Source organism: Canis lupus, chromosome 3 (genome assembly GCF_048164855.1).
Source record: "Canis lupus baileyi chromosome 3, mCanLup2.hap1, whole genome shotgun sequence".
NCBI lineage: Eukaryota > Metazoa > Chordata > Mammalia > Carnivora > Canidae > Canis > Canis lupus.
The window spans coordinates 83,044,566-83,056,636 of NC_132840.1; the positions used below are offsets into that span (position 1 = coordinate 83,044,566).

General features: G+C 46.5%; 1 protein-coding gene across 8 annotated transcripts in view; it reads right to left on the reverse strand.

Annotated features, from left to right (window-relative positions):
- The window catches only part of ETS1 (ETS proto-oncogene 1, transcription factor), a 130,981-nt gene that overhangs the window by 20,426 nt on the left and 98,484 nt on the right, over positions 1-12,071 (reverse strand). For 6 of the 8 annotated variants that reach the window (XM_072822668.1, XM_072822667.1, XM_072822669.1 and 3 more), the window contains 4 exons: positions 11,197-11,397; positions 8,353-8,430; positions 6,919-7,167; positions 2,323-2,583 (listed from right to left, as the gene is read on the reverse strand). In XM_072822668.1, the coding sequence (XP_072678769.1) occupies positions 2,323-2,583; positions 6,919-7,167; positions 8,353-8,430; positions 11,197-11,397 (789 nt within the window). The remainder of the gene's footprint in view (positions 1-2,322; positions 2,584-6,918; positions 7,168-8,352; positions 8,431-11,196; positions 11,398-12,071) is intronic. The other 2 variants (XM_072822671.1, XM_072822675.1) reach the window with 1 other exon arrangement.

Sequence of the window (12,071 nt, forward strand, 5' to 3'; positions counted from 1 at the left end):
GTGTCTCTCATGAATAAATAAATAAAATCTTTAAAAAATAAATAAAAATAACCCAACCAGAATGAGAAGTGACATCCACTATAGCTCAGACCTCCAGGACACACCTGTCTTTGTGCTGAAAGAACTTTCTGAGGCTCTTATCTCTCTGGCTCTGAGTCTGGATCACCAGAGAAGCCTTTCGGGTAGCACCCTGGTGTTGGCTAACTTGAGGGCAGTTCCTGTCTCAAATTTGTATTTCATATGTGTTCCTAGTTCTTAGAATTTCCAATTCATCCCTTTCTGTCTCGCCATGAAACTGGGACACTTGGAAAGATTCTCCAACTTTCAGGTAATTCTTTCAAGGTACTAAGATCGTCAAAGTCAAAACACTTTAAGTCACCCTTGTAGACCATTAGCGCTGCAGGCTTCTCCCACATAGAAAATGTGTAACTAATACATGTAATACTTTCAGAGGGGCTTCTATCTGGGGTGGAGATCAGCCTTTTGCCCTTCCCAGAAACTTCTAGATCTTCAGCAGTGGTAGCCAGGGATCCTGACCAGAATCTCATCCCATGAAGGATGACCTCAACCATAAGGCTTCCTTTGGCCATAACCCAGACTTTGGAAATTAAAGTCAGTTTACTCAATCTTATTATCCACAAAACTACCCTAAGTAGCAAATTTTTCATTATGTCGTTCCTAACAGAGAGAATGATGAAAACTGCCATGGGAGAACAATGGTTGTGGCTGCCTGTGGTTATAAGGGTGAGGATGCCAGAGAGAATACAGAAGTACTTCCAATAAGGACAAAGTCAGGGTGGAAGCTGAAGAGGAGCTAGCCTTTTACCCCTGGCAAATGGCAGACATGACAAGAACAGAAGCAAGCGCAACCCAGTAGAGACACCACCACCTCCAAAGCCCACAGAGTCCTGCGGTAGGTTCCTTGGCCTTTCCTTTCTCCCCCTTATTAAACTGCATTTTTCCCTTCCTTCATCACCATCCAACTGGAGTCTGGGCTTAAAATACCTAGGAGCTAAAGCTACAGAAGCCAGCATTCTTGCACATCTTGGAAGAGACTGAATGAATATGCATTTCCTCCTCCCAGACATCATTAATGGAAAGGGGCCACCTCTCTAACAGTCTGCTGTCCAGAGATGGGAGAGGACTCCCTTGAAAAGTAGCACATTTCCACATACTAGGAACGTTTGAGCAAAGACTATGGGAGTCGAAAGAACAAGGTAGGGGACCTTCAAGTGCCTTTCTGGGTCCTGACTCTATATAGACGTTGTCACTTCCTCAAAACTCAGAGGTAACTCCTGAGCACCTCTTCATGCAGTGAACTGCATTAGGAGCTACGTGGAAGGCAGCATGAAAGGCACACTCCTGATCTTTGAAGGAGTAATTTCCCTAAGCCTTTCCTAGTAAAACCCTGAGACTTCCCATACACAAGAATAAGGATCAGATAGGTCCCTCCCTAGAAACACAGGTAGGATTGTTTGCCTCCATCCACACAAAGGGTCCCCACATGTCTACTTGCCGAGGGCGGAGTCAATTATAAGACAATAGCGGCCTACCCCACAGCTGAGTCATCAAAGCTTAAAATAAGCTCCACTCACAACACAATTTCCAATTCTTAGAAAACACTACGATCCTACAGGAAGGATTTGATAGTTAACACATGAATGCTCCTTGGATATTTCTCGGATCCACTCTTCAAATGTCTCCAAGCGTAGGCAGCATACATGCTAATGACTCCTTCAGACAATGAATTGTTTCATTACCAGATTCTCAATCAAAGCCTAAGCTTTCAACATACATCTTCCTTTCCCTATGCTCTTTCTTTATTCACCACTACTAGAACTTTCACTCCTCAAAGAAAATCAATACTAAAGCTAAATGAGGGGGAAAAATAAACACACACACACACACACACACACACACACACACCAGTTTCCTTGAGAGGCCAGGATCTAGACAGAGTATGGGGTGACTGAGGATGCTTTTCCCATCTGAAGAGCTAGCCTACTGAGGACCCTACTGCAGAAGAATCTGGAGTGTAAGCCCTGCAACGATGCCTTTGAGAGAGAAGTTCTTTCTACCACTCTTGGAAATGATCCCCTGGGAGACAGAATGATACTGTTTACTTCTAAAAATCGATGGCTAGTCACAGAGTGGTGTGAGAGACTGACCAGACCTCCTAGAGTCTTCTTCTCCCCACTCCTCCGAAATAGAGAGAGGTGGACTCCAGTGCCTAGGAAGATGCACTTGGTGCCTCGTACGGAACGGAGCCCACCCATGGCCAAGAGCACACAGAGGCTGCGGAGACAGGGACAGGGCACCTACCTGTGTAGCCAGCCAGGGCAGCAGCAGGGATGACAGGCTTGTCCTTGTTGAGGTCAGCACGGTCACGCACATAGTCCTTGAAGGTGCCCTTGGGCTTGTGGTTGGGCAGGGCGGCTGGATAGTCCTCTGAGTCGAAGCTGTCATAGGAGGGGACGCGCTGCAGGCTGTTGAAAGATGACTGGCTGCTCCAGGACTGGGTGAGGCGGTCACAACTGTCGTAGCTCTCCACGCTCTCAAAAGAGTCCTGGCCCCCGAGCTTACCTGGAGGTGAAGGAGGTAGGAAGAGGGCAGGGGGAGGAGGAATTGGGAAAAGACAACTGTAAAAACCCTCTTGGTGAGGACGGATTGCCAATCAGACCCGCAAGAGGGATGGAAGGAGAGGCCAGTGGAAATGGAAGCTTATGGGCTGAGTCTGGGGAAGGATGCCACCGTGGGTCACAATCTGCAGGCCCATGGCCACTGTGCTGTTTTATGTTATAGGCCTGAGGACAGAGATTCAGCTGCAAGCTGCTCATATCTGTCAGAGGGAGACACCAGTGTTTGGGGCCTCAAGATCCCTAGAGCCGGAAATCCAAAAGTGGAGCATCACACATGATATTACGGAATTTCTGGCTGACGTAGTAGACAGCGAAGAGATGAAGAAATCGGAGCAGTGTCAGCCTCAACTCCCTATTCCAACTCAGGCCAACGAGTGGATTTCAAAAGGCCCAATTTGGCAAAGTAGTTTGGTCATAAGAAAAAATATTCCGTTAGACTAAGAGCAGCATGACCTTCCTTGACCTTGGAACTTAAGTGTCAGTTTTTAGCATTTTTTTCCAAATACTATTTTAAAACGAAATATACACCCTGCCTCCATGCTTTCTCAAATAGAGAAATAAGTTATGAGATGCTTTTTCCAGGAGATTAAAAAAAACACACATACAACCACTATCGCTCTTCTAAATAGAAATCCAAGTTCTTTAGCCCCTCCAAGTACAATTTTGTACTTGAAACTTATACTTCACTGGGGGAGTGTGGGCAATAAAACACAAAGGAGTTGATTAAAGAGTTAAGGTCCATAGCAATGTCAGAAATCCTTTACTCTAAGAGTTGCTTAAGGCATTCTTAACTGACCACAAGATCATGCAAGTTCATTAATTTCCCAAACCAGGTTATAAACAGCTGCAACGATTGCATAATAGCTCCTAGAGAAATTTCCATTGGCAAAAAAAAAAAAAAAAATGCCATGAAAAGGGAGACTAACCAAAAAAATAAATAATTTGGAGGAAAATAAATGTATCTAAAAGCTGAAAAGCTCAAAGGAATATTTTCTATGTTTCCCTCTCAGACACTTTTCAGGCAACCTAAATTAAATCACGGGAGTCTACATGAGCATCTCAAGTCAGCACAAGCCAAGGGGCAAACGGATGTGACAAATGTGTATGTAGAGATACTAAGTCAGCTCTCAATTGTTCAGGGGTGGCTGGTCCTACTATAAAGTTTAAATCCCAGAATAAGGTTGGGTGATATAAGCTAATAGGGGTGGGTTTCTGGCATAGTCTCCCCCTCATAATACTAGGGATTGGTTAAAACAGTGGAATTCAAATATTTAATTATGGTGTCCAAACCAAAATTAAACCTACCATAATTAGGAGGGAAGATACGTTGCTCATAAAATTTAAACAAGCAACCAAAAAATCCAAGATAAAAGGTATTCCGTTAAATATATACTTTTCGTAAAGCCCCTGTTGTAGATTTCCTGAACCTCTTATCCCCTCCAATACTGCTTTTAACAGAAAGGTATTTATCCACTTAATCTCATTCCTTCCTCAAACCATCCATTCAAAGAAAAATAATCTCCAGAAGGCAAACTGAAGAGCTCCATGGGTTACTGGCACCGCCTACCCAGTCCACTGGCACGTTTGTTAAGTTTTTTATTATCATAACGAATGAAAGAATTGTCTTTTCCAGAAATTCACATGAAGAAACTCAAGAAAACAGCCTACAACCAGAATGCAATAGCCTCTTTTTAACAGAAAAAAGGAAATGTTGTGGCATCTCATAAAAAGGTGCTTGCTTAGACCAGCTACCCCTCTTAATGGTCATCCCACTTCTTTGTGAGGCAAACCCACCACCAGCCTAAGAAAGAGAAGTCATCTTTTCGTGAAGAACACCCCACCACGGCACCAGTATGTAGGCAGTATTTATGTTCCAATCTCTCTCTGAAACGATTCTATCTCTATCAGTCACTTTTTTATTTGGCACGGAGGGCACGGAGACTGGAGTTTCCACAAGCAGGAGAGCCGAGTTTCCAAGGAGCCCCAAGAAGCAAGGGCACTAAACTAGGCCATAACCACCCTCTGGCAGCCTCTCAAACATGAGCCAAATGTAACTCTGTTGAGAGTTGCGGTTTATAGCAGTAGGCTGCTTTCATTTTAGCTCTATTTCACAATCCTGGAGCTGGGAACCTTCGTTTACGGGTATTCTCTCCAAAAATGGGTTGAATCCAACTGGATTAGGCACTCAGTTAGGCTACTGTGCTCCTGCAGGGAAGCATGTGTCCTCTCAGACGTCCACTGGCCAGCTTCTCTGTGACAGGTCTCAGAGCACGGCCCTTCCAGAGCCATCTGACTCCCCCAAACAGACCTCAGAGCACTCTACATAGCAGACGGGGTGGCCCCACAGCAACCCGCTGGACAGACTGGCACAAAGACAGTACTCAGAGTCCAAAGACATGGGACACAGAAGCACTTTGTACGCTACCATGCAGTACACGGGCACCAGGATGATTGCTACTAGTAATCAGCTAGCGGTGAGGCCTTGGGTCTAGCCAACCACACCACGTCAGACGCGGTCGGCCCCCAGAAGATGTCAGGTCTGCAGGACTCCTCACGTGCCAAAGCAGCCGTGAACAACGAGGTCTTCCTCTCCAGTGCACATGGCCAGGTTGTTGCAAGGGACAGGCCGCGAGGTCAGAAAGAAACACCTCGTGCCCCTTGGAGCGGGTCACTGCCTGGTCCACAGTCACAGACGTGGGGTTGGAAGGATGGTCAGGACCAAAACCCAGAACCAACAGAAGGGGCCGGAGGAGGGACAATCCCACGAAAGCCAAGCCAGACGCGACTTAAAAACAAGGAGACAGCAGAGCTACCCAAGTAACGCCGGGGATGAGCCCAGCCCTCAGACCCGGCCTCATCACCTAGATGTACAGAAAGCCCCAAGAGAAAGAAAGTCATTTTGTTGCTTTGACCTGCCCGAGAGAAAAAAAAAAAAAAAAAGATACACATACATGTGTGTATATATTTAAATAGACTTGTATCCAAAAATAAAAAAGTCAGAAAGGGGAAGGCAAAACTGGTCCCACCCATCCCCTTCGGTCTGAACACAAACACCCTGGGGCCCTGAGAAGGAAGATTGCAGGTTCAGATTTTGCTAGGGACTTTCCCTCTGCTCATCCTAGGGCCTGCTGGGAGGAAGCGTGAGGCTGACACTCGAAGAAGACGACAATGTGTATGGCCCCCAGTGCCTGTACAGTGATTCTTCAAAGTAAAGATGTCTTTGGGCTCCCTCCTGAGAGACTCAGAAGAGGCAGCAGGGTCAGCGCTGAGCAGAAACCACTACGGGGCCGGCCAAGCCTGCCTTCTGTGACCAAACGCCTCAGCGCTGCTCACATGAGCTTCCCCTGTTCCTCTTCCTGTTCATAGCTTTTTCCCCTAGATCCACTGGAAAAGTCTTTTTTTTTTTTTATTTCAACTCTCTAGAAATCGGCTAGTTCTTCCTCGATGAACGAATCCCTCCTTACAGAGGACTGCACTTTTCTCAGACACAAAACAATCTGGACATCTGTTCAGGCGGGCTGCGCCTCTGAGCGTTCATGTCCTGATCTTAAATTTGGGTGTACCTACCCTTTTGGTTTTTGTTTTTTTTTCTTTGCTTTATAAAGTCAGTCAGTTCTATTTTGAAACGCTTACTTCACTGTCAGTGAATATTTTACCATTGTCATAATAGTCATGTCAACAAGAGTACCTTCTTTTGGAAGCCTCTGGCCACCTCTTTCCCTGGTCCTCCAGCTAAATACACACTTTCACCACACTGCTGATGACCGGTTCCAAATAAACCGTTGGTTAACCATCTTGTATCTTCCCAAACCAAAGAAGTCACAGGAGGCTAGAGAGCCCAGGCTGGGAAGCAGAGGTCACCCAGATACCAAGCCGGGGTCTGCAGTCTGCCGTGGGATTACTCTGGGAGGATCACTAGGATGCATGGGAAGCTAAGGGCTTTCGAGGAGGGTCACCTGAACCATTTGTGTCTTCCCCAAGCAAAATGCTCTCAAAGAAGATAAATCATACCTTAAAAAAACAACCATCTTCAACTAGACTTACCATTTAATAAAATGTTTTACCCAAATAGTTCCAAGTCCACCATGGACACATGGTCTTTGCCATCACGGTAGACTTGGCTAAACTTCCATGTTGGAAAGCTCTTAGAATCTAGACATTCTAATGGAAAGGCTGAAACTCAGGGCCCGTGGCAAAGGAAAAAAGATGGGGCCTGAAAAACTCACAGTCAGGTAATTCTTGGAAACCCAAGAGCTCCTAGAGAAGAAATCTGACCTACCACGACTGGTCCTCCCCATGCACATGTTGTCTGGGGTTACAACTTCTTGTTTGATGGCAAAGTAGTCAGTCTGCAAGGTGTCTGTCTGCAGAGGGTCCCGGAGAATGACCGAGGGGTAGTCGTTCTCATACTTGAGGGAGAGGAGTTCCTCCGAGCTGATGGGATGGAGTGTCTGGTAGGACTCTGTGATGAAGCTAGGCTCTGAGAACTCCGAGGGAGGAACGCACTGAGCATGCTCGATACCATAACCTGGAAACAGAACATGTGCCGTTGGAGAGAGGGCCAATTTGTACCCAAAATAAATAGGCGGGTCTTCACCATTCACAACAGCCCCACAAGATGAAAACAAACTCTGCCTTAGAGAATGAAAGGAACATATTTTCAGTGAGAAGGGCCTGGGTGTTTAACCTTGCTCCACTACTTAACAAGATACTTCCTTGACAAGATAACTTCCCTTTTCTGGCTTAATTTACACATCTCTAAAATAGGGATGATTGCAATCTCCCTCAGAGCGTTGTGATGAAGAGCAAATGAGGGCATATGTGTAAAAGGCCTACCGATACCTCTGGCACATGATAAACTCTTGGCATCTCAGTACTTAATATCATTGGTGTTATTAGAATAAAAATCATAATAAAGTAAAAGGGTAAAATGAAAACAAACCTGCTCAAGACTCCGTTTGAAAGCAAGGCCACTGGATAAGAACAGCCCTACCCTAATGCTCTTCTGGCCACCTCTCCAGTATAGTTACGTATCACCTATTAGAAGGGAGAAGGCTTTGTTTTCTGTAATGGAATCTGAAGCTACATGGCACAGTCTCGAGGAATGATCGGAGGCAATGTTGTCATAGCTACTAGTAAAAGGGAAAGAACAAGAGCCACAACCAAATCCCTAACCCAAACCTCTGATGGCCACCAGGGCACACAGCATCAAGTAAGATCAAAGTTCAGGGGTCAAGGGATCCCTGGGTGGCGCAGCGGTTTGGCGCCTGCCTTTGGCCCAGGGCGCGATCCTGGAGATCCGGGATCGAATCCCACATCGGGCTCCCGGTGCATGGAGCCTGCTTCTCCCTCTGCCTGTGTCTCTGCGCCTCTCTCTCTCTCTGTGACTATCATAAATAAATAAAAATTAAAAAAAAAAAAATTTAAAAAACAAAGTTCAGGGGTCAAGTCATGGGCCCCCCCACATGGTTTTCCTGCTGAAGGTATCAGGAGAGATCCTGGTGTGTAGTTAATAAACATATCAACATGTAGCTAGGTTGAAGCCTCGTGCCTCGTGGAGATAACAAAATAAGTGACAAAGAGGCTACATTTAAGCCAATATTATTTTCCGGAGAATCACCACGAAACAGCCTGAGAGCATCTGGGTCAGGAATCCTCTCCTAGGTTCTCACCATAGCAAGCCAAACGAGAGAAGAGTGGAAGAGGAACTTACTAATGAAGTAATCCGAGGTATAGCGGGATTCTGGATAGGTAGGGTTGACTCCATTCACTTGATACGGTTTCACATCCTCTGTAACAGACGGGGCAGGGAACCAAACGAAAAGGTCAACATGCAAGTAACGTTTGGCCTACGAGGACCTTGGACACAAGGGCCGCAGTGATCTCAGTCCCTCTAAGAAATCGGCATTTTCATTAACTGAGCTGGTGTCTGAGTCTACCCTGACTGGGGCCTTGTCTAGAGATGAGATCACAAAAGTATGGCTAAGTCTATTATTTCAGTAGCTGCAAAATGGGATTTAATATCTTGGAAGCAGCACCAGTGAGTAATCTCTAAGGGTTGGGAAGGCATCCCACCCTCATTCTGATGCACGCATGTAACACATTACCATCAGAGGCTTCAAGACATCTGGGGAAGCTACCCCAAATCGGTCCCCAACGCTCAAACTGATCGGTTCCAAAATTTTTTCAGAAATATATTACAATCTTTAGGTAGGTAGATTTTATAGCCTCCACTTCTTCCAAAAGCTGTCTAGTTTTTGGGTTGTTTTTTTTTCCATCACCCCCAGATTTCAAGGGGTAGGCCCAGAGAAGAACAGGAATACTGGGAAGGTGACAAGTTGGTGGATATGGCTGGGCTCACGCAGAGACAGAGGACAGTATCACCAACTGCTGTTGGCAACCAGGTGCCACCTCCTCTTGGAATGAGAAAGGAATGGAGCACAGACAGGCCCTCCGCGGAATTAAGGTGAGCTCGAGGATCCTCTCATCACCCTGGAGCCCAATGGGTGTGACCTTGACCATTGTATGGAGTGGTCTGATTCTATTTCACTGCAAATCAGACATAAAGAGGGAGTGTTGGCTTGGGTTTTTTTTTTTTTTTCCTCGGGTATCTGATAGCTCATTGGGAGCAGAGATTGCTGGGAAAACAAGTTTATGCCTGCACAGAAAAACAGTTCCCAGTTGAGATAAAATGATTAAGCTTTGCTTTAGCAGCTTATCAGATTGAAACATCCCTGTACCTTTGGCCCTCCACCCCACCCCACACAGCTATGTTCTGGGGCCCCGTTGCTCTAGTTTGATTACAGAACAAAAGCAGGAGCCGCCATGCAAACTTCTTGCTGTGGCTCTTCAAGGATCTAAGCAGAGAGGGTTCATACTGCCTCTCCCAGATGAAAATGGGTGGGATGATGGGATTTTGGTTCCCCAACATTCTCAATGATTTCCTGATCTGCCTGCATTCTCTCAAACTGTTCCTCTGCAGGAAGGTAGGCCACACCTGTCTCAGGGGCCCAGACGCTCCCCCACGAGTCCATATTATTACACAAAGAACTCAGGGCAGGAAGTTAAATCGAAGAGACCCAAGTTTAAGGAAATGAGTGATCTTGAGGAAACCACCTAATCTGCCCTCGTTTTACAGATGAGGACACCAAGAGTACATGCCCCTCTTATCTCACAAGGACTGCTTTGAGAATCCAAAGAGAAAACGCATCTTCAGGCACTCTGGAAACCAGGAGCTGCCACAGACTTATTAATGGCAACTGTGATCACAGCCCCTCCAGCGCACCTGGTCGCTCCATGGAGCTAAGTAGAGGCCAACAGCGTATTAGGAGAATATATTTGGGTTACACGGTCTGGTAGGATCCACTGTTGTGTTTATACGCCAACGGTTACATCGGATGGGTTCTGAGCCTGCCCTATCTTTTCCCTCTATAAACAGGTCACTCATGTCAACACACAGGAGTGGGCGTGTGTGCAGTTACGCGGACACCAAGCTTCAGGAAGCCTGTTCCCCCGCCGGCCTCAGCGGTGGCAGCCGCAGCAAGATTCACCTAGTTCTTGACTGTGTTTATTTATTTATTTTCCAGCAGAAGCTGAAGAGAAGGAAGAAAGATAACACTCCTGGGCCCAGAGGAATCTAATTTGGGGCTCTCCTGAGCATTGCGGGGTGGAAAATACCCTGAAACAAAGGAAGGTATTATATGGACTAAAAGTGCTAATCCTGAGCTTTGCTCCCTGCCCCCAGCGTCTGCGCCAAGGGTTGGAGCGGGTGACCACAGGGAAAGGGTGGGCCTGGGTCAGGGAGGGCAACGGGCTTCTAGGCTTACAGTCAGCTGGAGGGCACCGCTGACTGCTGGTAACTGCAATTTATTTTAAGAAGAAATTCAGAAAAATAAGTGCAAAAACACCCAAGTTTGCCGCCTGCTGCTGTTTCTATACTCAGCCAGGACTGTGGTACATGAGTCACTTGGTCCAAAAAGGTTGGAAGAGGCTGGTAGGGGAGGCCATGTCATTACAAGGTTGCAACACGGTATCCTGATATAACCCCAGCTGCTGCTCCAGATGAAAAAGGTAGCCCACACGACTGCAATTCCACCCCAGGTAGGGGGCAGAGAAGCCAGTCTCAGTAATTAGCTCTGAGAAGCTAAGCTTTCTGGTGGATGTGGACAGGTGTCACACTGCCATGGATCAAGGGAATGTGTTTTAAGGTGGCCAGGAAAACAAAAACAACCACCAAAAAAAACCCCGTCTGACACTGCTCGAAGAGCATAGGAGTCTAAAGTAAGGACTGGGATCAGAATTTTGCATATCAAGAAGCTTTGGGAGCGCAATCTTGCGAAATATTAAAATCTGAACCTCCAATACGTAAAAAGAAAAAGAAACTGACATTTATTGAGCACCTGGCACATGCCAGCCTGACGTGTCTCGGCAGACCCTATACGCTGTGAGAAGACACCCACAGGTAATGGCATCGACATCCCACCAGGGGCATGTTCCCCTACCTACTGCCGCAGCAACCCCACGCAGCTTCCACCTCGCTCTGTCCCCACACCATTACCTTTCTGCAGGATCTCGAGATGTTCCCACAAGATGTCCCCAACGAAGTCTGGGGCCAGCTCGAGAAAGCAGTCTTTCCCTAGTGCGCAGAGGGCTGCTCCATTCATACAGAACTTCTGGAAGTCCACACCTTTCAGGCTGAACTCATTCACAGCCCACATCACCCAGTCCCGAACATGGGTTTCTGTCCACTGCCGGGGGTCTGAGGAAAGGGATCAAAAGACAATCCAGCAGGTCAGCTTTTATCTCTTGCCCCAGCATCAGGGAGGACATTCAAGGATCTGCACTCGCTGAGGATCTTTTTCTGATTTACAGATTTAGGAAGCACCAGCCCTAGAGGCACATCGCGGGGCACCTTCCATAACACTCCTCCCCACACTCAGCATCTCCACCTTCTCTATCCTGCCAGCTAGGAGGATCACTACCATCAGCCAAAACGTAATACATGAGTAAGTCTCCACCCTCTATTCAGACATAAGTTCATGAATCTCCTCTCTCACTGCCTTATTTTCATGAGGCTCTTTTTTTTTTTTTTTTTTTTTAAGTCCAGGACCAAGGAACAAAATGACTCCTTTCACAACAATAATAACAAAGTCAAATGTGTTCTGGAGATTGCACTTACCTACCCCTGCCCTTAACTGTCATAACTGACCTGAGATGTTAGCATTAATCATTTTTATCTTAGCGGACTGTGGCTAGTAATAACCATAGCAACTAGTAATAATAAGTCATTCAAGTGGTACTTAGTCATGATAACATTATCAGGTGCCTGTATCCATTATACCAGACACCCTGCAAGAATGGGGCACATCAGGGACCAGATAACATATCCTCTTCCTGCGGGGCCTGAGGTTGAACATGACTACGCCAGTGTGG